Source organism: Pseudomassariella vexata, assembly GCF_002105095.1.
Source record: "Pseudomassariella vexata strain CBS 129021 chromosome Unknown BCR38scaffold_1, whole genome shotgun sequence".
Taxonomy (NCBI): domain Eukaryota; kingdom Fungi; phylum Ascomycota; class Sordariomycetes; order Amphisphaeriales; family Pseudomassariaceae; genus Pseudomassariella; species Pseudomassariella vexata.
The window spans coordinates 1527151-1551161 of record NW_024467956.1 but is presented as its reverse complement, the minus strand read 5'-3'; the positions used below and the strand labels follow the sequence as shown (position 1 = coordinate 1551161).

The 24011-nt window shown below is 49.7% G+C and overlaps 6 protein-coding genes and 1 non-coding gene across 7 annotated transcripts; all 7 read right to left on the bottom strand.

Moving 5' to 3' along the window:
* Positions 1-244: 244 nt before the first annotated feature.
* BCR38DRAFT_453896 (uncharacterized protein) lies at positions 245-2081 on the bottom strand (the record flags this gene model as incomplete). The annotated part of the gene is made up of 2 exons (XM_040861646.1): positions 245-271; positions 1719-2081. The coding sequence occupies 2 exons, from the start codon at positions 2079-2081 to the stop codon at positions 245-247; spliced, it is 390 nt and encodes a 129-aa protein (XP_040720917.1).
* Positions 2082-3602: 1521 nt separating this feature from the next.
* On the bottom strand, positions 3603-4128 carry BCR38DRAFT_453895 (uncharacterized protein; the record flags this gene model as incomplete). Its single annotated transcript, XM_040861645.1, has 2 exons — positions 3603-3734; positions 3907-4128. The coding sequence occupies 2 exons, from the start codon at positions 4126-4128 to the stop codon at positions 3603-3605; spliced, it is 354 nt and encodes a 117-aa protein (XP_040720916.1).
* Positions 4129-5294: 1166 nt separating this feature from the next.
* BCR38DRAFT_331126 (uncharacterized protein) lies at positions 5295-6038 on the bottom strand (the record flags this gene model as incomplete). Its single annotated transcript, XM_040855028.1, has 2 exons — positions 5295-5566; positions 5924-6038. The coding sequence occupies 2 exons, from the start codon at positions 6036-6038 to the stop codon at positions 5295-5297; spliced, it is 387 nt and encodes a 128-aa protein (XP_040720915.1).
* A 3060-nt stretch (positions 6039-9098) lies between these two features.
* On the bottom strand, positions 9099-9201 carry BCR38DRAFT_t10. Its single transcript has one exon. It is a non-coding gene; the product is annotated as a tRNA-Thr (tRNA).
* A 1236-nt stretch (positions 9202-10437) lies between these two features.
* On the bottom strand, positions 10438-11409 carry BCR38DRAFT_7969 (uncharacterized protein). Its single transcript, XM_040865657.1, has one exon. The coding sequence runs from the start codon at positions 11130-11132 to the stop codon at positions 10797-10799; it is 336 nt and encodes a 111-aa protein (XP_040720914.1). The 5' UTR covers positions 11133-11409; the 3' UTR covers positions 10438-10796.
* Positions 11410-11542: 133 nt separating this feature from the next.
* On the bottom strand, positions 11543-12512 carry BCR38DRAFT_462526 (RmlC-like cupin domain-containing protein). The gene is made up of 2 exons (XM_040862620.1): positions 12203-12512; positions 11543-12144 (listed from the first exon to the last, which is right to left on the bottom strand). Exons 1-2 carry the CDS (start codon positions 12333-12335, stop codon positions 11780-11782), a joined length of 498 nt encoding a protein of 165 aa, XP_040720913.1. The 5' UTR covers positions 12336-12512; the 3' UTR covers positions 11543-11779.
* A 4771-nt stretch (positions 12513-17283) lies between these two features.
* Positions 17284-20209, bottom strand: BCR38DRAFT_519746 (feruloyl esterase B precursor; the record flags this gene model as incomplete). Its single annotated transcript, XM_040865145.1, has 4 exons — positions 19746-20209; positions 19380-19681; positions 18482-19316; positions 17284-17491 (listed from the first exon to the last, which is right to left on the bottom strand). Exons 1-4 carry the CDS (start codon positions 20075-20077, stop codon positions 17284-17286), a joined length of 1677 nt encoding a protein of 558 aa, XP_040720912.1. The 5' UTR covers positions 20078-20209.
* Between the last annotated feature and the right edge of the window lie 3802 nt (positions 20210-24011).

Below are 24011 nucleotides of genomic sequence, written 5' to 3'. Positions count from 1 at the left end.
GCTCTTCACTATCCGCACCTCGTTGTCCATCTCGCACCACATCGTCAGAGAGAAAAGATGAAGGCAGTACCGGCAATATCCACTTCTCTGGTCTCCCTAGATATCGAGATAGGGAAACGGAGGCATTTATCTGCGGGAGCCGGGAGCCACGAGCCACCTTGCGAATTGTTGGGAATAAGGTTCTTCGGGTTCTATTATGTAGATCATATCACCACCACGTGTTGCTTAGGTGAAATCCCTCTAGTCAAACTACCGCACGGTGATCCCGGCACTCATCTCACGTCCATTGGGGGTCAGAGGGACTGATGCGGATTTTCGCTGTGAGCTAATTGGAGCGGCCCAATAGTGTTACCTCCCTAATACTGTAGCCCTCTTGGCCGGCTTCTCCATTGTTCATGTCAGCACAATCAGGTGGGGTAACCGAGCAGATCGCGAGTCAGTCTTGTGTAACCTCACCATTTCCAGGCATGTTGACGTCGAGATCGCTGCTGTATGTCTATCTCAGACGCGCAAAGCCCAGGTTTAGCAGTGTGACGTTTGCCCCTACCATGAATGGAAACAGGGCGGCTGGATGATGATCTCTGCGGGTCTGCACGTGGCAATCTCGCAGGCGTGGGAAGCACAGCCGTCAGAGCGCATCGTTGTTGTGCAAAGTCTTCGAGGTTACGGTGCTGCAAAGTTGTTACAGGGACGACCTGCTTTGCCCAAGTGTCCAAGCTTCAAACTCCTCATTGCAGTTCGTGAACAACCTGAAGTAGAGCTCGAAGAATCTGGAGCTGCTTCTCGGAGACCTCCATATGTTGGATACCGGCATTCCGATATGACTTGACTCAAGTTGCCCGAGGCACGACTGCCGATGCGGCCGTGTTCGGCGTCGTGTTAGGCGACACTGCATTTCCTGGATCACGGTGAACCTCGGGGCTGAAATCATCATGTTGGACGAGCCCCACCGGTCCAGCTCTTCTGTGCGACCGAAAATAACTTCTTTCCAGCTTTCGGCCGTCGGACTCGATTGCGATGTACGGGTGCACATTCGCATCCTTTCATCGCGAGACTTACGGGTTGGTGTCACCCAGTGTATTGACTTCATTCACTGTCTATCTGCTAATGTATAGGCCAGTTCGCAGGAAAGCTGCTGCTGCTGCCGAGGCGTACCCGTAGCTTCGGACTGTCGTTGAGCTACCAGAACTCTGAAGATGGTCCGCGGCCACAGGCGAACTTAATGATAGGCGTCTAGTACGGTCAACCACCGTTCAGTAAAACACATCTAGCTTTTGCGCACTATTGCGGACTTCCTCCTATACAGAAGGAGTGAGCATTCCGGCACCTCGTGTACTCCTATATACCGATTCAGACAGTGCGTCTCCCTAGATACCTAGTGGTGGCTGCGACGTTGTTTTTTCTTAGTGCTGGATGATTTCGCCTTCTTTGAGTGTGAGTAATCCAGGCTCACGTCGAATGTCGGACCCCCTGAGCTCTTCAACCTTCTCGAGCCTCCCGATGCAGTTTGCGTGCCACTGTGCTCGTCACCTTCATGCACAGTGGGGAATGGACTGGGAAGGTCGAACGCAGAAGGACGTTTATGCGCGTTCCGAAACCCAGAAGAAGACTTGCGGGTACCTTTCCCTTTCCGGATTTCTGCGAATGACAGCTCTGGCGACGATCCCCGGGACGATGCTAGCATTGATTAGCAGCTGGCTCTTCATCGGATTACACACAATCCTCTCACCATTTCTGATGCATTGGTGGCAAGCCCCATGGCCACAAGTATCCCAGGCTCGTGGTTCCACTCCCACTGGAGTCCAGCTACCCTTGGACGGGTCGGCCGCTTTTACGCCGTTACACCAGCCTTGAGTGTTGGCGTTGTTTCCGCACACGCAGCAAGTCCAGCAACCTCTCAGTGTCTTGAAGTGGCAATTCTGAAGTGGACAGTCGGCGTTGGAGGGTTGGGGTGTCGAGTATATCGGATTCGAGCACGGAGTCTCGTATCCAGTTTCGAGATCGAAGCTGGCTTCTGGGCAATACAGCCATTTCACTGACGTGTGAGAGCAGGTGTGGTAGTGAGGGTGTCCGTGGCACATCTTGCCAACACTGGGGTCCGCGGTGTCTTTGCTGGCTCCCCAAACGACGCCTTAACTGAAGCTATAAGGCCCGGCTGGTAACGAAAGAGCAGGTTGCAGGTGCTTTTTTTGAGACGAACTTCCTCCGAATCTGCATGCTTCGCCGGATATCCATGGGCTTATATGCCGGCTTGAGAAGGGTTCAGCCCCATTACATCTTGGTTCAGCCTGACTCTCTTGCCTGCAACGTCAACACTCTGGCCTCGACCACCATGTCCTTGATCTGTCATATTCCCCTCTAAGCGATGCAGCCCCCGGGGGATGGACTCAACCACCATGGCCAAATGGGATCTCGCGGAGCACACAGTGCTGCCTGTGTCTCAACACCCCAGGCGGCAAGGATGCATTGCATTGCTTTTTGTATCTGTTCCTTCGGGCGCGGGTGGGTTTTACCAGAGGGTCCAGCAGATTGGTAACATCTCCCGCCCTCTTGTTACGATGGGACTTGGGGCAAGACTGTCGCGGTCAAGTGCATTTGGTGTACGACCTCGAGCCTGCCCAAGCTCGCGCTTAACACAGGGAAATATAGATCTAGTGGCGCGATCTTCACGAATCAGCCATGCGTGATTTAGAAAATGCGACATTGCTTTTCTATAGTTCACCATGGGATTGGAGGATCACCAACGGCAAACCTGCAGGTGGCCGAAAGTTGATCAAGATGCAAGATCGGTATGTGTCCGGTCATCCGCCATTGGTCGATCTCTGTCGCCTGCATCGATCTGGATTCCAGATACCCGGTCAATGACCATGTAGCAGAAAGGACCAACGATCGAGTTACTGAAAGCGGGGTTAGGTCCCATCAGTAATCCATAAATAGAGAGGCCCGTGGAGCTGGAATTGCTTTTTCCTGTGGAAGCTCCGCGTGCCAGCTCGTAGATACGGCCCAAAAACAACCATCGACAACGTGTCAATGGATGTTCGACGGGCCGCACCCTGGAAAGTCTGCATCGTATGGCCCTGGACCTAGGCAAGCCAGCACACCGACACCTGCTTGCCTCGAGTCATACGTCGACGACGCTGTCTCATGATGACGGCAATAATTGGACGCCTCTTTGTTCAACTCGACAGCTGGCACGCCATTTCGTCTGTACTGTAAACCAAACCCGACGACTCAATCTCACGCACATTGAAACCCAAACTTTGGAGCCGACGGAGCACAGTCAGTCCTCCTCATAGTTACTTGTGCGACATAAGTCTATTCACCGCGTTGATACAGATTTTCTAGCTGACACTCGTTCGTCCAGCCCAACTCGAGCTTGCAACTTCCCGGCCACCTCCAAATTAATGCCCAATCTTGAGCAAGGGAATTGCCACCGACCTGTTCGCCTAAGAAGGAGCATAGGCCACACGAGCGACTCTTTCGATGCGACTGTCATCACATCACATCGCATCCCGCCCATTATCAGCCCCATCTGGTTCGTTCTCCACCCACTCTCTGCTCCTGCCCAGGCTACGCACACTTCCACCCCCGCCTACTCCGTTTCATAACTCGACAGCCTGCTCGCACGTCTCGCAGCAAATATGCTCACAACGGTACTCCTGCCGGTCGATAATCATGACACATCTGCAGCGTCCTGTATCATTCCACTCCTTGCCACACCAGCAACAGTTCCACTGCAACGACAGGAGTTAGTAACCATGACAATTGAAATACCTGTCAATGCCTTGGGGATTGGCCCCAAGCTGCACCTTACTTGGGGCAAAGGATCTTGTTCAGCCTTGACCAAGAGTTGCTTGCTCTCGAGCAGACCAATTCAGGGGGTGGAGGAGAATGGTGTATACTTACGTAGCCGCCGCGTTCCTCGAATGGACACGGTGTCAATGGGCACTTGACGTGCTGACCGAACTCCGGCGGTGGTGGGTAGGGGACCGAAGTTCGGGTGAGTTTCTTGCATGGCTTTCTTTGCTTGCGAGATGACGACTTTGAAGGCTTGGGCGCGTCGTTGCAGTATGCCGTCCGTGTGGTGACGTGCTCGCAACGGAGCGTGTAGGTTGTTTCGGTGCACATGGTAAGGTCTGTATCGTCCTTGCGTCTTGTTTGAGCGATTATGCTGAAGTCAAGTGGCTTCTCTCAAGTTGGATTAATCTTGACTTGAAGTATTTCGTTTCGTTGATATTCCTCACGGGAACTACGGATGGCACAGAATCCATTTCAACTTCTGGAGAGAATCCGCGTCCTTTATCTCTTCCATGATTGAACAAGCTTCCTCATCTGCGGCCAGTTATCACCCCCCCCCCTTTTTTTTGTTTTTTTTCTTCCCCTGCGGCCTCGTGTATACGAAGGCAACCTGTTCGCATCGGCGATCTGATGGGCCATCTTTGCGAATTATTGACGAGGCTGCCACGTTTTTCTTGTCGTCGGAAGAGGTTTTCATCATGCTTGCTACCAAACTACAAGCAACATGTCTTTCCATATGCTCAATAGTCAGGCCCACAGGCCTCACTCGTACCTGATCACCGAAAAAGGGGTAGATCTAGCTGCGCGCATGCTGCAGCCCTGGAAGGCTGCGTGTTTCAATCGCAATGCACCGTCCCGAGTAACCATCGTTGAATCAAAGGGCGAATCCATTCCTGTTCTGAAGTCGAGTAACGAACGTCAGGGGAAAATAACAAACTCTATTGGAACCTTCTGGCCATAGCCTCAACATACGTCCTACCCTACTCACGTGTTCTGATCGGCGAACTCGCAAGTCAGGCATGAGATCAGTGACGCTCACGGCAAGGCACGTCAACAAAAACTCCGGTGAAATATATTCCGGTCTCACTCGCATGGTACAAATTGCGCCTCGTTCAGCCTCATCTATCTAATAGCTCGAAGAATTCACATGCGCCTGGTAACCTCCATACTTGCGAGACCTTCGTATATTTGTCCGTAGATTTCTTCTTCTGTCTGCACCAATCCCGCTTTGCCAGACCATCGATTCTTCAAGCCCAAACGCCCCCCACGCTCGTCAGGCAGACAATTTCAAGCCCATTTACTCTCGTGACCTGTCAAGCCATCATCCTTTCAAGACATGATGTCACCTACTCGCACAATGGACCTGTCAATCTTCAAGCCCCTCCAAAGCCCTCCCACATCCGACACATCGGTCTAGACCCTACCTATATCGCACTTCAGCCGTACGCTTCTTCATCCACAGCTCGAATCAGTCCAGCTCTCAGTTAGGCTCTAGCCTAGCTGTCAGCCCAGCAGTTCTGGCACACGACGTGATAGCACAGCGTGTCGGGAACCTTCTTCATCGGATGCGAACACCAGCGGAAGGTGTTGCCGCCGCGGCTGCATTGGCAGCAGACCCACCTGTTGCCCAGGTCCTCGAGCCGGCACCCGCCCGAGCTGCACTGCTGCGAGACGAGGCAGCCTCCAGTCGCGCACGGGTTGTTGTAGTCGATGCCCTCGATGGGGTTGAACTCGGGCGCGTAGGTGAGATCGTCGCACGGCTGTTGCACTAGCTGGTTCTGGGAGTGGGAGGCCATGGTGTTGGATCTGGTTGAGGTGGGCGAAGGTTAGTGATTACTGATACTAGAGACAGGGTACTTCGGGAGCTGAAAGTACACGGCCACTTCTGAAGACTTCAATCGCAAAGGTTGAGGAGGTGGGGGGTTGAGATTTTTAAGACATATCTGAAGAGCCGAGTTGCTCATGCTGAAATAAGGGAAGAAACCAACAGAGAGTGTGATTTGTAATCAAATCCCCCCCTCCCCCCTCTCCCCCCAATCCAGAGTCCGAACATTGTTTGCCCAAGTGAAACCGAGAAAGGGGCTAACATAGATTATAAATGCTTACGTAATGGGGCTCAGGGGACTCATGACGGAACGCTCCGTCGTCGAGTTGGGACAGTATGAGTAATGCACGGCGTAGTCAATGTCTCGCGCGCACGGCGGGAGGTGATGGTAGTGGAGGTAATAGTAGGTGCACATGGCCACGTGGCAGACGGGCCTCTCGGGGTTGGCAATCGGGGACTTGAGCCGGGGAGTATCGCGTGGTTTCGGAGGGCCAAGCACCGAGACAACTATATGCTAAGGTGATCGGGCGGCCGCTGGCTTCGGGCTATGAAGGCGGAGGTGTCCGCTGAGGTTGTATTGTTGTTCGCTCGTCCGCGAACTTTTCTGCGGCGCGGGATATCCAAGATGATGGGCTTCAGGTTCTGCACGGTCTTGGATTCTGCGTGGGACCGAGATGCTGCAGCTGTCAAGGCTCGGGGTGGGTGGGTAGGTGGGAAAGGATTGTTCGGATACTTGCTTGACAGTCTCGTGTGTCGTAGACGGAGATGCTGCTGCTGCTGGACGTTGGTTCTGCTTTGGGGACTAGGGACAAGGAGTTGCTTGAATGGTCTGGGAGTCCCTTGCATGGAGTCCTTCCGGAGTCGTGCCTTTTATATATACGATCCCCATCATCCCCCCCCCCCCTTCGTGCAAGTCTGCGTTGCATTGCGTCCGGATACTCTCCAACCTGGACCCCTCCCCCATCTCTGTTCAATACCCCTTTGCGTAGCATCCACGATCTCCTTTCCCTTTTTTGTCCGCTTTCTCTGGGAAACACACAGAAATTCCTTAGACCACTCCTCACCTTGAATGAGCATCCCAGCAACCCTTTTTGGGCCATGGCCCAATATCCGCTCACCGTTTATGATACGCGTCCCCACGGACGACGGGCTGGCAATTATTGGAAAGCCTCTTTGTCCAACCCATCGGTCAAACCTGCCATGGGGCCAGAACCTTCCCTCAGCGTGGCCTACACGTGGCGCCCGTTACCCTCATGGGAATTGGGTGGCGGCCACTCTGCCGGGGCACCCACTTAAGACAGGATATGAGACATATGGAAAAGCTTGACGAGAAGGAGAAGGAATAGAGGGAGGAAAGGAATGCGTCACACATTCGGGCTATAGCAGAAGCAGAAAGGAACACGAAGAGAAACTGAAAAGGACGGTTATTGGAAGTGTTTTGCGGCTCTTGTCTTTCCCACGCCTGCGCGGACTCAGCAAGCCTTCTGCCGTATTGGTGGACATAATACTCGATGCGTGCGAGGCTTAGCTGGACGAGGTGATCGAAAAGTTCGAATTAGGCCGATCGTTAGCGAGATGTTCACGCTCCACGGATTGCTGGGACGGAACCAAACCTTTGACAAGAGAGGTCGATTATGGGTCGGATGGTACCGAAGTCGGACCCAGAGCCTCGGGAACCACCAAATATTGAGAGCCCGCTTCCCGCGTGGGGAACGGAGAAAAAGAAGGATTGGACGACGGATGGATCAAAGTGGTGCCACTGTTCTGTTTAGAGTTGTGTTCTGGTTTATCAATGTGAAGCTGCAGCTTGTTGTAAGAGATGCAGTTTCGGGCTCATTCTCCGGTCAGAGTCTCGGGTCGTTGGTCATGGTAGATTAAAAACGGTCTCGGACGCCGTTACATCATCGGATGCAGAGTCACCAGACTTTGTTTACCTTAGATTCGAACTCTGGTGTGGCCCTGCAACTGTTTCTCTTGGAAAGCTTGGAATGCGGAGGACACGAGGTTACCTTGAGTTCTCTTTCAAGATCAAAGACCCTAGATCGAAGCTGTACAGGATCAAGTTGCGCGCAGCTGTGACTTTTTCAACAATATGATTTGGTTCAACACCGGTGGGTTGTCATTTTAGGGAAGCCGGCCTTGCTGGAGAAGATAACAGGGGTTTAAGTGCATGCCCTGACCCTTGAACATGTGAAAGTCGTACAATGGTTTCCACTTGTGTTTGACGTGTAACCCTTCGGCTTTGATAGAAAGTTGGAATATATCAAAAGGAAGCACGCCCAGCCCTGGTATGTCTCTGGATCCGACTGCCACAGTTACTTGGCAAACTGTTATTCGATGTATCCTGTCGCCAGTTGACGCTCAGCTCGGAGCCGAATAGATGAAGGATGAGAGTCGTGGCAGATACCGCTGGTGATGCGGGCCGCTGTCCGGGTGATCTGGTTTGAAAATGGGTCGATTTGGAACCTCGAGTGAGATGCGATTGGTCCATGTTTGGTGATCGTTTCCCAATTCTCTGGTTCAGCACTGAGATTCATGGTGTGTGGCATCGAGGTTTATCTGGTTACTGGTGACTGATCACATTACACAAGTATTAGTGAACCTGCATACAATAACATACGGTCGTCGGAAAGTGCACTCTTAAAAAGGTCACAGTACGCATAAGCCCATGTTGCCCGTGTCCTAAAATTCCCTACCATTAGAATTGTCTGTTCTCGAACGTCATGGGTCTGACAGTTTGGGGCGGCAGAACAGGTCAAGATGCAGTTATCCCTGACAGCCGACATACAGATGTGCTTTGACGTTCCCGTGGTCTCGGTATTATAAAAATAATATTAAATACGCCGTAGGTGTTAACCCTCGGTACCTCTACAAGTACTCCCTTAAGGGGCTATAGATGATATAGCGGGCCCTTAAGCCGCGTCGGGCGGTTATACAGGTAAACTTGTAGCCAAACGACTACTAAACCTCCTGTCCCTCCCTAAGTCTGTGCTACAACCCCTGCCTGAACTACCGATAAGTGTGGTAATGTGGCACTTAAATTCGTCCTCAGGGGTGGGATGCTGCTGATGTGCAGAAGATGCTCGACTATTTTTTTGTCGCGACAAGTCGTAGTATCTGCTAATTGGGGTTCTCGTCGAGCGTATACATCTCAACCATACGCTCAAGTGGATAGACCGTAACGTGGTCAGACGCTCGCAAGAATCGCGGCGAGAGGGCGTGCTGCGCGCCTTCTATCGTGAGGGGACGGGTTCGCCGACGAGCGTTATCGGAAAGGCGAGGTCCGATAAGGGGTCGGATTAACGATTCGAATTCTGGACCGGCTGTCGAGTTATATTCCGCCGACGTAGTGCTTGACGGTCGACTGGCTAGGATGCTCGTAATCCTAAACTGCACCAATCTCCCTATTATCGCTAGGTAGGCGAAGTCAACAAGGTGGGCAGCGCGCCGTAAGGGTTGACTAAACCCCCTTGTGTGTCAGCTGCGGGATTCGAACCCGCGACTCGTCACCGACCCAAGTGGGCGAGGCTCAAATCGGGACTTATCTACCAGCGAAGTGACCAACTACACCAGCCGACTCGGTATTATAATATCCCAGAGTATCTGGGCTTGGTGATGGTGATGACGGTGGTGTTGCATGTGGCTCTTTCCCACGTGTGAAGCTGGCGAAACGCCATAAACGCCTCATTCTCCTCCCCCCCAAGGTCTTGGTGACACTTCCGTCGCCACGCCGTGGGAGTTCACAAGCCACACTCTGTCAAGGGATGCGGTGCGACATTGTGCTGAAGAACCATCTTTGAACTTCAACTTCAGCGCACCGCGACTAGATCCTCCTGTTGGCACTTCTTTGGGGAGTTTTTTGTCTATTTTTGCAGAACCTGGCTCATGGCTACTAATGGCGAGCAAATCGAATATCATACCATGTTTCGGGGCCTCCATACATGACTAGCTGCGTGGTGATGGCGCCGCCCATTTGTCCATTCGCACGATAGACGGAAACACACATTGAAGGAAGCGCGGCTCAACCAATAATTCCACCGCCCCCTCATTCTCGAAATGGCCACCTGGTCAGGCTGAGACCTGCATGTATCCGATAACCATTCTTCTGCATGGCAACGACACATGTCGACGTCGGCGAAGATTCGCATGACATGACATTCTGTCGGATATTGGACAGGCTGGGTGCCCTGTGTTACCCCAATCACATAGGCCCAGAGGGGGCGCTTGTGCGAGCCTGTGGATATGCCCCGGGAAACCCATCACCTTGCATAATGCACATTGAATTTGTGAGGTCAAGGTTGCAACCTTGACCTCATTGGTATTTCTCGATTTCTGGGTCCTTCGAGGGGCACCTATGAAGTTCGTCTGCAGATCGGACCACCGTGCATCTACTGACATGCACTCTGTCGGCCTGAATATGGGTATGCCATACAGCACATCGGATGCGCACAACATCGGGGGATAAACATTATGCTTTTCAAATTCAACCTGTCCTTATAGAAGTTCATATCACTTTTACAGCAGGCATGTCTTTCTGGTAGTTGATAACTTCTGTCGAGTGTCTCGTAATGCTTGGTGATAGCTATGCGCATGTCCATTTACTGCTGCAGGCTTGAAGCGTCAAGATGCAGAGCCCTTCTGCGCAAAAATGGAGACATGATCATGGCCAATGAGTTGGGACGCGCATCCTGGGAAAGGATATGGATCGATATTGGTTTAAGAAACCCATCTTCAGTGATCATTAACTCGACGGTCAACCTTGGCCAGTCCACTTCTCTTAATCTGTCCTCCGTCCATCATGCCCACCCATCAAAACCATGTTAATATCGAAGTCACAAAAGTGAAAGCCCCTTTTCCACAAAATGGCCCGAGAACCGGGACGAAGCAATTCATCAGCGACTGACCTCGCATAGTCCGCCGGGCTCATCGGCGAATACCCCTTGTAAGTGTCGTTCGTCTCGATGGACTGCGCCAGAATTTGATGCATACTCCCTCCGGCACAGTTATCAACTGTCTCTTTAGTGGGGTTTTCATTCCACCAAACATGATCGTCACCACACGCACCCCCAACGGCGCAACCTCAAGCCTCATCTAATGTCTCATCGCCGTGCGCGTCGCCTCCCTATCTGCATATATTCCCTGCCAAGGCGGGCACAGCTCCGCCTGAATGCTGCTAGCGTTGGGAAGCAGCCCCTTTCCTCACCCGGCGTACAGGAGTAGAGGCAGGATGAACTGCGTCACGGCAACACGCCAAAGACGTTGGTCTCGAAGACTTGCTGGCATCATCTAGTTGTGCGTCTGCGAGCGGCATGAGGCTGAACATGGCGGCGTTGTTGATGAGTTTGTCTAGACTTCCGCCAGTAGCTTTCTCCACGACTGTATCTGCGTCTTCAATGGAAAAAAGGTGACGTGACATCCAGCTTGGTCGTCGCAACCCCCGGTTTGCCAACAAAGTCCAGTAACGAGATCTCGCTTCGAGTTGTTGCGAAGACTCGATGGCCACGGTCATATAAATCTGTCGCCAAAGCTGCGCCGGCGCTACCCTCGCTGCAGCCTGTGATCCGAAAAGTCTTCTGTGCCATTGAGGGCAGGTCTGCCGTCTGCAAATGCAAGATAGGATTTTTCTTCCTTCCCCAAGTGTAAATTCAGGATTGCGAAGTGAGCGACATTCTGCAGGGCTCAAGAATTAGCAGGAGATGACCGTACCATCGTAGCAAGTACTCAGTGTGGTGAAGGATGAACCCCGGTATCAAGATGTTGAGAGAGACGGCGTAACTATTTATCGGACCACCCCGCTAAAAGGTGAGTGGACCTACACTAGCAAGATGATGTGGTCAGATTATAGTATGAGGCCCGACACTATTCTCGTATCCGGTTATTTTATCTCGGCGCCGAACCAAACACATCAACCGATCCGGTCTGTACTAGCTGAACGGCGCAGTTTTCGTCCACAGCCGCCTATTCTGAGCACGAGGCAAGCTGGTCGGAATAGCAACACAGAGACGTAAATTCCGAAAAGGGGGTAGTGTTGATTCGTTTTCACTCTAGCACGGAGAAGGTTCAACAAGGTAAGCCACTTAAGCAATGTGACATTATCGGAGCGTTTCGCAGTCTATCCAATCTTTCATGAATACCCTAGGTTATTCCGCCGTTGTCCTACATATCCTTTGCCGGTAGAGTCGCATATCGTGACATAGCCTCCAAGTGCACTTCCCTGGGCAGTCCACCCTTTGCTTCAAGCATCGTAGACAAGAGCTTGAAATAGTTGACATAATGCGCCGGCGTGAAGGTATTGAAAAACTTGGCCTCCTCATCGCCCGCATTCTCAAATGTGTGCGGTGCACACGTTGGCACCACAACATAGTCACCGGCCTTTGCATCAATTGACTTGCCCTCAGGCCCATGGAAACGAATAGTACCGGACGTAACAAGAAAAGTCTCGTCGTGCATTTCGTGCCAATGTGGCGGCGGTCCTGGTGTTTTGGGTGGGACGGTGAACTCGGCGCTGCCGATCCGATTGTCTTTGCCCGGAAGTCAGACATGAGATCCTCCTGCAAACAGAGACTGAGGGAACTTCACCTGTATTCGATCCGTCTTCCATGATGCGACAGACGATGGATCCGATGTGGAGGATATCTCCCGCCGCTGCTGGGACAAAATTGATGGGTCGTTTGGGCATGGCCAATGCCCGCATAGCTGCTTCTTCGTCCATGTCTGAGAGGGACGACCTGTGTTTCTTGTAAATTAACGAGAAGAGGAAACGACGTTATACGATCGTGTTTTCCTAGGTGCTTGCCTCGGGTTTTTCAGGCTTGGACACGAGCACTCCTTTTCAACTTTACAAAAATGGGTTGCGGATGGAACGGGGTTCTGGAGGAATGCGTGTCAGCCATAGCAGAAGAACCTGATGCATAATGACCAATCCTGCTCGCGCCCCCTTTCCCAATCTAGAATGCTAGGCAAGTACCGTATTTCACCCCCATTCCGACACCCTATAAAACAAAACACCACGAATAACACTGCAATTTCAAACAACCACCACAAATTCAATTCTGAGCAACTATACAATCACTTTCGACAGTAGATACATTAGATATTTCTGAATCCGAATCATCAACAAGAGATTCATTAGATACTTCCCTCATCCGCCGTACGTCCTCAATCCTTGCGAATTTCGCGTTTGGACTTATTTGCACCTTCTTTTTTTTCCGTGGCTTCATAAGCTCCAATCGCTGTTTCAAGCCCTCAATTTGTAATTCCGCGCTTACTAATAGATAATCCTTCTCATCAAACCCTTTTTTCATCTTTCTAAATAGCTGGCGTTGTGTAGTCAGGTTAGTTTGTTGGAGTCGATTGAACTCCCTAAACTGGCGCTCTATATCTACGCTCTTCTTTGGCGTTGACCATACAACATTGCCCTCTGAAGGCGTCTGGAGTGTTTTCTGGACTTGCTGGGTTGTAATAAGAATGTCTGGACCTTGGTGACGTGTGCGGTTGCTATTTTCAAGCAGAAGAGGGCTAGTAAGGGGCCTAGCGACATTTAGGGGCCATAGACCACTTGTACGCCAACCAGACTTGATATTTTGAGCCGTTAGGGCCCTCTGGCATGCTCTGGCATAACAGCGCATAAAATTTCGCTTGCCAATAGGTGCTGAATCAGTTAATAGGGTTAAAAACCCGACCTCCTTGTGATATGCCGTTTTCATAGCTGAGAACACCCCAACATCGAGGGGCTGAAGGACATGAGATGAGTGTGGGGGTAAAAATAATAAGTATACGTTGTTTTGATAGCAAAGAGACATAAAAGTATCAGTTGTGTGACTACCGTGACCATCCAAAATAAGTAAACGAGTGTCTGAAGGGTCCTGAGGAAGCGTAAGGGGTATAAAAACGTCTTCAAGCCATTTGATAGCTATCGTATCGTCTGTCCAGCCCTTGGGGGATGCCTTGAAGCGCCAGTCCTTGAAGTCCTGAAGATTTTTATCAGGGAACCACTGCTCTTGGACGTCCTTGCCCTTGAAAATAACCAGGGGGGGTAAGGTATTGCCGAGGGCATCCACACATTCCAAAACTGACGTCCACGCCCTCGAACCAGGCTGTTTCTGGTGTATTGCGCGTAAGGTAGCGCTCCCGACAACTAGCCCAGAGCCCCCTTGACCCTCCATAAGGCCATGCTCATCCATATTATACCTGCATTGCGGCTTAATCGCTTGAATTGCGGGAATACGTAATTTTGAAGCAAACCAGGCTTGGATTACCTCGGTAGACGCGCCATTGATACGCTGAGAGTCGATACGGCGTTGCTTTTTAGTCTTTAGTGCTGGTTGACGCTTTAGAAAGACTTCCAGCCAATTCTTGCCGAGTGGTTGGTGGTCACCTTTGAGGGCTAGGACGCGCTGCGTGTGCGTTGGGGCTAGTCCAAGGGCTTCCTGGACCAAAACCCAGTCTGCTAAGTGTTTTTCTTGCACTGGAGATAGCCTCTGCTGGCTAGCAGAGGCCTCGCGACTTGACTCAGCGCCTTGAAGTCTGTCGATAAGTGTAGTCCTTGGTATACCCCAATCCAGGCCAGCGCGTCGCACAGATTTACCATTTGCGACGTCTAGAACGGCGGCAGCGAGGTCTTCTTCCGTATATGAAGGCATTGATAGCAGATCAGATCGAATACTTGGAATAAAGTCAATTGAAGCAAAAGTGGTTGAGAAATAAAAGGATAATGTAAATAGCGGTGTGGTTATTGTTGGGGTTTACAGGGGTGTCGGAATGGGAGTGAAATACGTTATGCCGCACTCAGAGCTTACCTGCACTCGAGTACGAACAAGGAAATTAACCGCCCTGTGATAATGAATATTATCAACCAGGTAGATTCATTAAGTACGAGAAGTCACATCCTCAGGATACATTACAAAGCGATTGGAATAGATAAAGTCGGGGGTGACTTCAGGAGCAAGTAAAAGACGTCGTAAACGTTCACGTAGTTCTCGAAGAGATATTCCGTGGGATTAAGCACCGCAGTTTTGCCCTAGACCGGAAGCGTTATAGTTACTGTGTAGATAGTGGGCCAGACCCCTCCTTCCGTCCTTCCTTCCCTCCGGAAAGAGAACACCTTGCAGAGCCTCTCAACACCAACCCACGTAGCACAACACGTAGAGCAGGCATAGAGGTCAACACCACATGCACCCAGAGTCATCAACAGGGAGAAGATGCCCTCAATGTAACCCTTGGGGTTCCAGTGGACGACTGAGTTACGGAAGTCAACTTCTGTTAGCGTTGTGTGTTTTGATGTCTGAATCCACCAATATAGCTTGGTCTGTAGTAACTGTCTACTTCTGGTATATCATCATTAGAACCAAGTACAATGCGATTCCAAATTTGAGATAACCAAGGAAGATGCCGGTAGCTAATGTGTTCAGCAACAATCTCTCCACGACTGGCGAGTCCGATTTAGCGTCGGGATAGGTGTCAGGCAATGGATAGAAATCGTGAGAGCCATAGATATGGAAGAAACGCGTAGCAGTGCTCGAAACGAAAGAATATCGGAAGTATGTGATAAAAGGGGGTTTGAGCCAAGCCACACGCCGCATAGCAATTCCACTCTACCTGACATACTAGCTGTCGGACGTCAATGCTTCGTTGTCGAGCGTGTCAATTTTATCATACTTCAAAACTATTTGGAATACTTACGCCGGCCGCAGACGTCACTATCTTGCATGCTACATTGACCCCACATTGATAGACACCCCTGGTCGCAACTCTAATGTACCCATATTGCGTTCTAACGCGATGCTCTCTTTTCCCTTTAACACTTTTTTCTCAAAATAATACAGTTGTCTCCTACTATTTTAAAGTAGCTGGTTTTAAAAGCCGGATTAACCACGCTTAAAATATTAGATATCTAAGCTATAGTACTAAGGTATCGGCGTTAAATACGGTATTTTACTATTAACGCTCTCGAGACGTAATTACAGAGATATTTTATTATTTATAGGGCTTAGTATAAAATATCCGAAAAGGCCTTAACGCTAGAACGTTAAAGCTAGCTTTACTATGTTAGTTTAATCTACGACTACAGGTAAAATTGATGAATTTAAGCCGGATATGCGTTTATAAGAAATACTTTAATAAGGTTTTCGTAAACCTATTCCATATTTAGTACGAAGAGGATAAGCGTAAGAAGCGATTACGGCCTCTAGATATATATAAACAGCTATAACTTTACTCTTCTCATACTAAAGTCAAGAAAACTATCAAGCAACGCAAAGCTACCAAAATAATTGAAATCATTACAGTTTTGCTGCTTCAATTGATCGGGCAATAGTGCTAATGCTTTCGGTCAGTTGTCCGATCTAGTGTTGTATTGGGGATCAATGCGGTTAGCAGTGATTTTTCGCGAGACTAACGGCCGGCGAGACACTCGCCGGTTTTCAAACTTCAACTATTCTACACTGATCATCCCTGCTCAATCGCGTCAATATTTGAGAGCGGATACTTACCCGCATTATCTCAGGTGCATTAGTGAGTAGTTAGTTCGGCATTTAGCAAGGGGAACCATTATTGTTGGCGGCGTATTCGGCCATTATCTCCCCTTGTTTTCTACCAGCAAGTTAACCAGTCGCAACAAAGGAAGCGGATAAACCGCGCTCTAGACGGCTCAAATAAACCTACATCCATCACAAATCTGCCTCGATCACATGCGCATTAGGGCACTCCGAAGAAATCAAGAGTATAGTCTACGTTCTATACTGGGCTTATATAAGCAAGAATAGTTACATGACGCAAATTGGCCACTCTCATGATCGTATCCTGAACCACTATATTTCTTCTGAAAATTGCTTGATGATGTTGTTAGCTGTACTAATTCTAAGTGCAATCACTTTTAAAACCGCGCTACGGCGCTGGACAACCATGACTGGCAGACACCGACAACAGAAGGCAGTCAGTGTGCTGGCAATGCCGACCTATCAATTTGGTTCCCTTTTGACTTCCTGACAGGTTGTTTGTCATGTACAATGCTACACACCCTCGAAAATCATGCCTATGTTGCCCGCAACGGAAATATAATTTACTGTAAATAACGTAACAGTCGTATTCGAAGAATCAGTCAGCTGAGGCTGGGAAGAGGGCTGGCAGAACGGGAACGGCATTATACCTAGGGACTTGGGTAACCCAGATCGATGATCATCCACTAACGAGATGGATCACTATATTTTTCGGTGAGTCCGCTGGCAGGTAAATCATCGTTACAGAGACAGTATAAGGTGCAATTCGGAGGGGTTACACTTGACCAGATATTGCTATCAACAAGAGGACTTGCAGAACATGGTCGACAAGGTCAATGCATATGACTGCTTGCTGTAATCTACAAAGAGGACGAACTACGGTTAAATATATTGAAAACGTGACCTTGAGGACCAAAGTAAGTGCCGTCCAGTAGGTCATTCAACAGACCTAACTTGCCGAGGTCTTCTGAGGTCGATTGCGAAGTTTGGCCCCATAAACATAACCTTGACATTGCTGAAGTCCATGTAACTTATATAAGTCAGTCTGCTTGAGACGAAGATTTAGGTTGCAAGCGTTAGCTAGAGAAAGTAGAGATTCCCGTCTAAAGCCCATGCTCAAATCCTTAATTCCACATTTCTCTTCGTAATACCGTTTGCGTGACCTCAAGCCGCTGCCCAGAACAATCGTCTCGCCTTCGTGTACTGATCGGCCTTCTTTTGTTCTTCGGCCGGTCTTTTCAGCTTATCCATCTCTTTCCTGATTTCATATTCGAAGAACGATTTCAAGGAGCGCAGTGCCGCCTTGCTAGTTTCCTGGCTCAGGCATGTCAATTCGTGATTTCCTACTTCCACTCGTGGCCGCTCGTTAAACCTGGAATACTCGTTAGTCGTGGTTTTTAATTATGCTCTCTGCTAGCAACGTGGCTAACCATAGGCATGCGATACATCCGAGACTAAAGAAGGAGATACCACAGGACACCCAGAGCCTCCAGTAGTCTGCAGCCCCTGGACTGGGATTCTGGTCTCGAGTATTTTTCGAACACTTCTTCTCAACCTCCCTCAAAATGCCCTCCTCCAGGTCTTTCGACACCTTACGCTAGTCAATCTGTGACATGATAGCTTCCACAGCTGGGCGAAAATGGCGGGGCGGCTGGACGGCCGGCCTTGCGGTATAGTCAGAAGCGGATGACTGCGACGGGATGTAGAGGGGTGCGGGCGGATGTGGCACATCGTCTGTGTGTATGCCTACGCGTCGGTCTCCTACACAGCGGTGGAACACGAGAGTTGGCCATGGGGTTGTGAAGGGTCGCAGCGTTGGGCGTGCGCGAGTTGCGTGTGCTAGAGCTCGTAAGAAACTCATTGTTGATGGCCGTAGTAGCTGTATTCTCAGTGTATGCTGTTTGATTTTGCGCGGGGTTTGGTTATGTTGATAGAACGGAGTCTTCGCCTTGTTGAAGAAATTCAAGCTTTTCTAGAGAAGATTTTGGGTTTTCCTCGGTGAAATCGAGTTTTCTTCTCAGCTTCATGGCGCCACGGGACATCAAACCAATCTGTTTCTAACTTTGTGGTGGCCTGTATGGGCCCTGCCTCATACAGGCATATCACTTGCGGATGTCTTCGGGGCTGCATCCAAAGTTTCAAACTTTGCCTACAGACAGACAGACAGACAGACTGACTTAGTTACATTGAGTAAAGACCAAAGATATCTTCTGAAGGCATTGCCAGAAACTAATACAAGCCTTCGCATTTCCAATTCACCGCATCCTCGATCCGCCCGCGGCCGATGTATTTTGCCTGCTTGGGATATACACAGAGAGGCCTCTGGCTCTGAATCCCACAAGTCGTGGTATCATTCACATACTTCGTCGCAATGAGCTGGTTCGGCGCTCGTCCCTCTTCAACCCACCGCATCATGGCCAGAATAATGTCATGATTCGCATCCATGAACCCCGGTACGGAGTGCGTCGTCCCGCTCGGCACCTGGCTGGACGCACCGATGTACCACGGCGCTACGGCAGAGCCAAGGCAATGGCTCATGCCCGGGATGAGGAAGAAGCGGAAGAAGTCGTCAAGGTTGACCCCTTTCGGCGCCAGCGCCTGGTAGACTTGGTTGTAGTAGTAAATGCTACCCCCCGTTGGAACGAGGTTATCTGCAGTGCCGTGGTACATCAGAAGCTTGCCGCCTTGTTGCTTGAATGGAGACAAGTCGAAGTCGTCGGCCGTAGCCTGGCCCGGGTCGAGCTCGTCGGCTTTCTGGACGTCAGCGTAGGAGAACTGGGTGAAGTCCCACTTCGTGTCGTTGTAGATTTGGTACTTGAAGTATTGGTATCCGAATGCGCTGCCCAAACCGGCGAGGAGCAGGGTCGGATCGCCTCCCAGGGAAATGGCGGGGTAGACGAAAGTCTGATTCACGTCGACGTAGTCACTATAGAATTGTTTAATGGTCGTCAGCTGGGCGGGGTTGAGGCATGCGGCACGGCTGGCTGGAGTGCATAGTAAAGACTCGTAGTTGAAGTTGCAGCGGGATGGATCGCTGATGATGCCATCGATGACGCCGTCTTGTGGATCACACTGCTTTGTGATCTCTTTCAGGATTGCGGGGAACAAGTCTATACCAATGTACTTGGAGCTGGAGTTCGGGTAGTTGTACAGTCCCTGTTTCAATGTCATGGGGCTGATATGAGTGGTCCACCAGGCTAGAAGCAAATGTCAGTTGGGATCAGAAGGAGGAACATGTGTTTTAATGATGAAAAGCTTACAGGGAGCTCCAATAACCACTCCGTCAAATGAGTCGGGATATAGTTGGATTTCTTTCATGCCCTGCCGGCCACCCGTGGAACAACTCGCATAATAGGAGTATTTGATGGCACTGAAGTCATCGTAATAAGCGTCAATGACTGACTTGGCCACCATGACAGAGCCATGCATTGCTCGCCAGCCCCAGTCAATGATCGCGTCTGGGGCGTTCAGAGCCCAGGATGAATCAATCACAGTTGAGTTGTGGCCAGTGTCTGTCGACATCGTGGCAAACCCATACTGCGAGAATGTTCCCATATCGGGCCTGTAGCGCGTAATTAGCCTCTCTCTCTTTACACACACAGTCGAGCCCATATGGCTGTTCATACCAGTTGATTCCACCGCCAGAACCGCCATTGCCGGTGGCCAAAAACCTCTCATTCCATGTAGTGTCGGGCAAGAAGAGTCCAAAGCTGAAGGATGAGTTGGCCGAAGATTTGACGCAGATGGTCACCGCACAAAGGGCCGGCAAGTTTGTCGCATTTGCCGGATAGGCAAGCGACGGTATACCGAAGCTTCCTCCCTTAGCTACAGTACCAGCATAGCTGACCGAAGCCGCTTCATTGTGAGCGAGGATATTGGAGAAGACTTCGGGTGTGCATTCAGAGGCTAAAGCAGAAGAGCAGGCCAATAGAAGGAGGAAAACTTCTGGGAGATGCATCTTCGACAACGAGCCGCACGGAAACTTGTCTGTCCGTCATCGACGTGGAATTTTGACGGGGTGCATATCCAATATTTATCTTGGCTTACTCGTGTCCTACCTTACTTGTGGGCGTCAGGGTTGTGATTCCATCTTGTTTTGTTGTTGTTGTTGTCGTTGGGTTAATATGCAGCGACGCACTATGCACTATTCGTGACGGGCTTGCCGGCGTTGTTTGGTTTTCTCGGCCTTTCTACTCGGCCACCATCACCAAGCTGTCACAACATGCAGCCCAAAAATAGCGTAACTGGTCAGCTGCAAAAGTTAAAATGATCACAAGCATATATACAAACGAGACAAGTTCGAAGTCTTGTGTTGCGCGACCTCGAGTCATGTCGCATGACGCTTAGGAGGGTAACATTAGCGTTCTCGGTTCCCCAAACCCGGCGCCTACTCGATTGCACGTGCATCGCTAGAGCGGAATTATATGCATGGTATGCCAGTTGACCTCCCCAAACTCAGTTGTTCCGACGCTGTATACCGCCCACGTCAGAGCCTTGGGTGCAGCGAGGAAATTGAGAGTTGGAAGACAACGCAATGCCCATCTGCGTAGGGCACTCCAGTACTGCTTGCCTGCCTATTTCTGGCGGTCAACAATTCGTTCGCTCTATCGGATGGAGGTATATCCAGTGGAAAGACACGATCTGCGGTTCCAGCGGACACATCCACCTTCAGTCAGCACTCCACGAACGTATAGCTGTCTCTGGAAACCGTTTCTATCCGATTCTTCTTGGTAGACGGAGCAGTGCGTAAGTCAATATGATTGGCATAGAGGGCAGACTGTGAAACAGAATCCAGATCCCCTGAGTTGTTAGAGGACAGTAACTAAGTGGCCGCATTGCATCCCCCACAACCCTTTGGGTAACCTTATTTAAGTGGGCCATATTACACACCTCTCTATCGTGAATATCGGAGGTTTTAAGCTAAACATATTCTTTTATAACTATCTTCTCGCTTAATTATAATAATTTTGCTCTCCTATACGGCTAGTGCGCCTAACTACTAGAGCTAGTATATTTAACTACAAGTTATAGACTTAGGAGCCTTAGATTATGGTAAGGTTGAAACGTGAGCCCAAAGGGAGTCACGCTAGTAGAGAGATAATATGAGATACGATAAGATAGGACTGCAAGGGTGCTAGCTAGCTAAGCTTTGTTAATATATACACTTCATCTCCTATGTGCACACGCATTATATATAAATAGCAAGTATCTATCTATCCACATATCTTAGGTTTTTAATTGAGTGGTGACTTTATAACGATATAAACTAGAGAGATACGTTAGTAAAGTGCACAAGCTATAGCAGTCTAGAATAATGAATCTAGTATAAAATAGGTATTCTTGTCGTGGGGCCATGCGGCCCTTCGGCTACGTTCAAGCTAGCAGCTTCAACTGTGGGCGCCGAACTATAAGTTGCGACCACCCCTACAGTACCCTTAGTAGAGTTCCTTCCTTTCTGCCTTATCGTAGCAATTCAACACACTCTTTGCTCACTATGAATCTACCTTCTTACTGGTCGTCACAATTACAACTTAATCTAGGGTAGATTTTCCAGAATTTATTAATACGGTATTACTTTCTTAATTCCTTTGAACATCGCGCTTTGACAAGATCAATCCAGGTTATTGTTACTGCTCAACCCATTGAATACTGCTCCATCCATGGTCTGGGCAGTTGCCGAGGTCTTTCCTACATGAGGCCTTCACCTCTTCTTAGCAGATAACAATCAATAACCGAGATCACTGGCCGTCTCCATTTCTGCCAATCACTTCTCTTTCTGCTGCCTTGGTAATTATCTCGTGGGGATCCATCACCTTACCTCCTGGCATCTAAGTGATTACTAGTCTCCTGTTACTAAATCCTCTACCGTTCGGCTAGTTGCCGCTCAACTATTGCCTCTTTAACATCTTTGACCATCATATATGTACTCGCTGGCTTATTCTGTCCAGTTCAACAATTTGGGCCGCCGCCGACCTTCTGCCACCCGGTCTTCCATCAAATCGGGAGTCACTGACAGCTTGTGGTGCTTTCTTCTACCAACTAGGGATTCCTAGTCTTTCGGGTTTTTTCCCCAATCATCTCGCTAAAAACTACGAACTGACTAGAAAGCATTAACCAGACAATCACTGGACTGTCCCACTGGCGGATTCACCTACTGAAATTGCCAGCCAGAGCATAACAGATCCCCGATGGGTTTGCCCGGGATCTAGAAATACCATAACGGCTTCCGCGCCTCAATGAAACTGGCACTTCAGATTATGCTGTAATCCAGTCATTTGAGGATGAGTACAAAACAAATGCACGCGGAGACACTGAGAAATATTGTGAGACCCAGACCGAGTCAACCCTCAAGCAACCAGGCGTTGATTAAGCTGCCGAGGAGCATCAACTGTATTTCGTGCATTAATAAGGCTGCTCATGATCTCAAGAACATCTTTGGGTGTGGTCACGGTCATTGTGAGTCTTGCGCGAAGCAGCTGTGCACCACCGCGGTCGAGTCGGAGGCCTCCTTTCCATCTGTTGCTGTGAGCCGATCGTCCCATCACATGGCGGAACACATTGGCGGATGAAACCACATGACGTAAGTACTTCCATCCTTCACAGGCCGAGCACGACTTACCGGCTCTGGTTACTTGTTTCGCTATTGCAGTATTTGCTGACATGTAACCCATGATGTCTTTGAAAGGCTGAGTTTTGCTATAGATGCGGTTTGAGATGACAAATATGAGACCGCCGCGAGTACGACGAAGACGATGAAGAAGAGAAAGAGATACTCCCCCGTCTCATCCCCATCCCTAGAGGAGACGAGGTCCAACCAGATCCCAAGGGAGAAGATGGTGGTCCCTGACGCGCCGCATTCCAGGGTGAGTACATAAACTGGGATGGCTATGACAAGTGGCTCGCCTATAAGGCGCGTAATTCTGATGAAGCTTTAGGGCATTCATGCCAGGTCGCGCAAGAATGCCTATATACGAAAGTATGCTCTCCATATACGGGCCAAAATCTTTTGGTCCCACGTTCCCTGAGCGCTTTGGCGAACATCGATTATTCACAATTACCGAGGCGTTCAGGAATTTCCAGGATCTGGATGCTATCACGCTGCGCAACGACAAAATTCGCTATGGATTGCGTCGCCGTAAGCTTGATTTTCGAAAATTATGTGGCTACTTCAAGAAGAAATACAACAGGAGGCAGCTGAATGAGGCAGAATCGCACAAGAGGCGATAGCACTTGAAGAATTCTATTTAGGAGGTGACGAAGGTAATGATGAGACTTGCGAGGACAATAAAATCGAAAAAAAGAAAAAAAGGCATTTGAGCGAGCAAGAGACGTCGTCGCTCCCACCGTGGACCTCGTGAGCAGGCTCAATAACGCTGTCACATCATCAAATGTACGACTAGGTCGCGAGATAAAGCTCACGCGGCCATGTATCTTGTAGAATATTGGAAGTTCGGCTCTATTCTAATTATTTGCTTACGCTTGGCTTGGATGTGCACATAAGCCGCAGCGATTTAGATCCTCCGATAGACTCTGCAATCAGCTCCCTTTAATCTAAACGGGTCAGTGGTATTTATGAATCTCCTATCAGAAGCTCGTCACTCATGGCCCATTCATGGAATTACGCACATTTCTGAATTATATAAAGACCAACGGATTGTCGAACACAGAGACATGTGGCGTGATGTAAGACATGACAACCATGATCGTCGCTATATTGCCTGGAAAGCGAAGGTGTATTCGAACTCACCCCAACTTGGCCGCTATCTTGTGTGTCCACTGAAGTCTCTTCTATGAGGTGTTATTGCCCCATTTGGAATTTGTCGTACCCTAGGTGAAAATGGCATATGAGGTAGACGAGCCGGCTTTGGGACCTTTATGTAGCTGGTAGGCAA

What these genes read in the sequence shown, in the direction of transcription:
- BCR38DRAFT_462526 (XM_040862620.1), bottom strand. Translation starts at nt 12,335, where the DNA reads ATGGACGAAGAAGCAGCTATGCGGGCATTGGCCATGCCCAAACGACCC. An exon ending in GGAAGACGGATCGAATACAG is followed by an intron (nt 12,145 to 12,202) that starts GTGAAGTTCCCT and finishes TTCCGGGCAAAG; the next exon opens with ACAATCGGATCGGCAGCGCC.
- BCR38DRAFT_7969 (XM_040865657.1), bottom strand. Translation starts at nt 11,132, where the DNA reads ATGACCGTGGCCATCGAGTCTTCGCAACAACTCGAAGCGAGATCTCGT.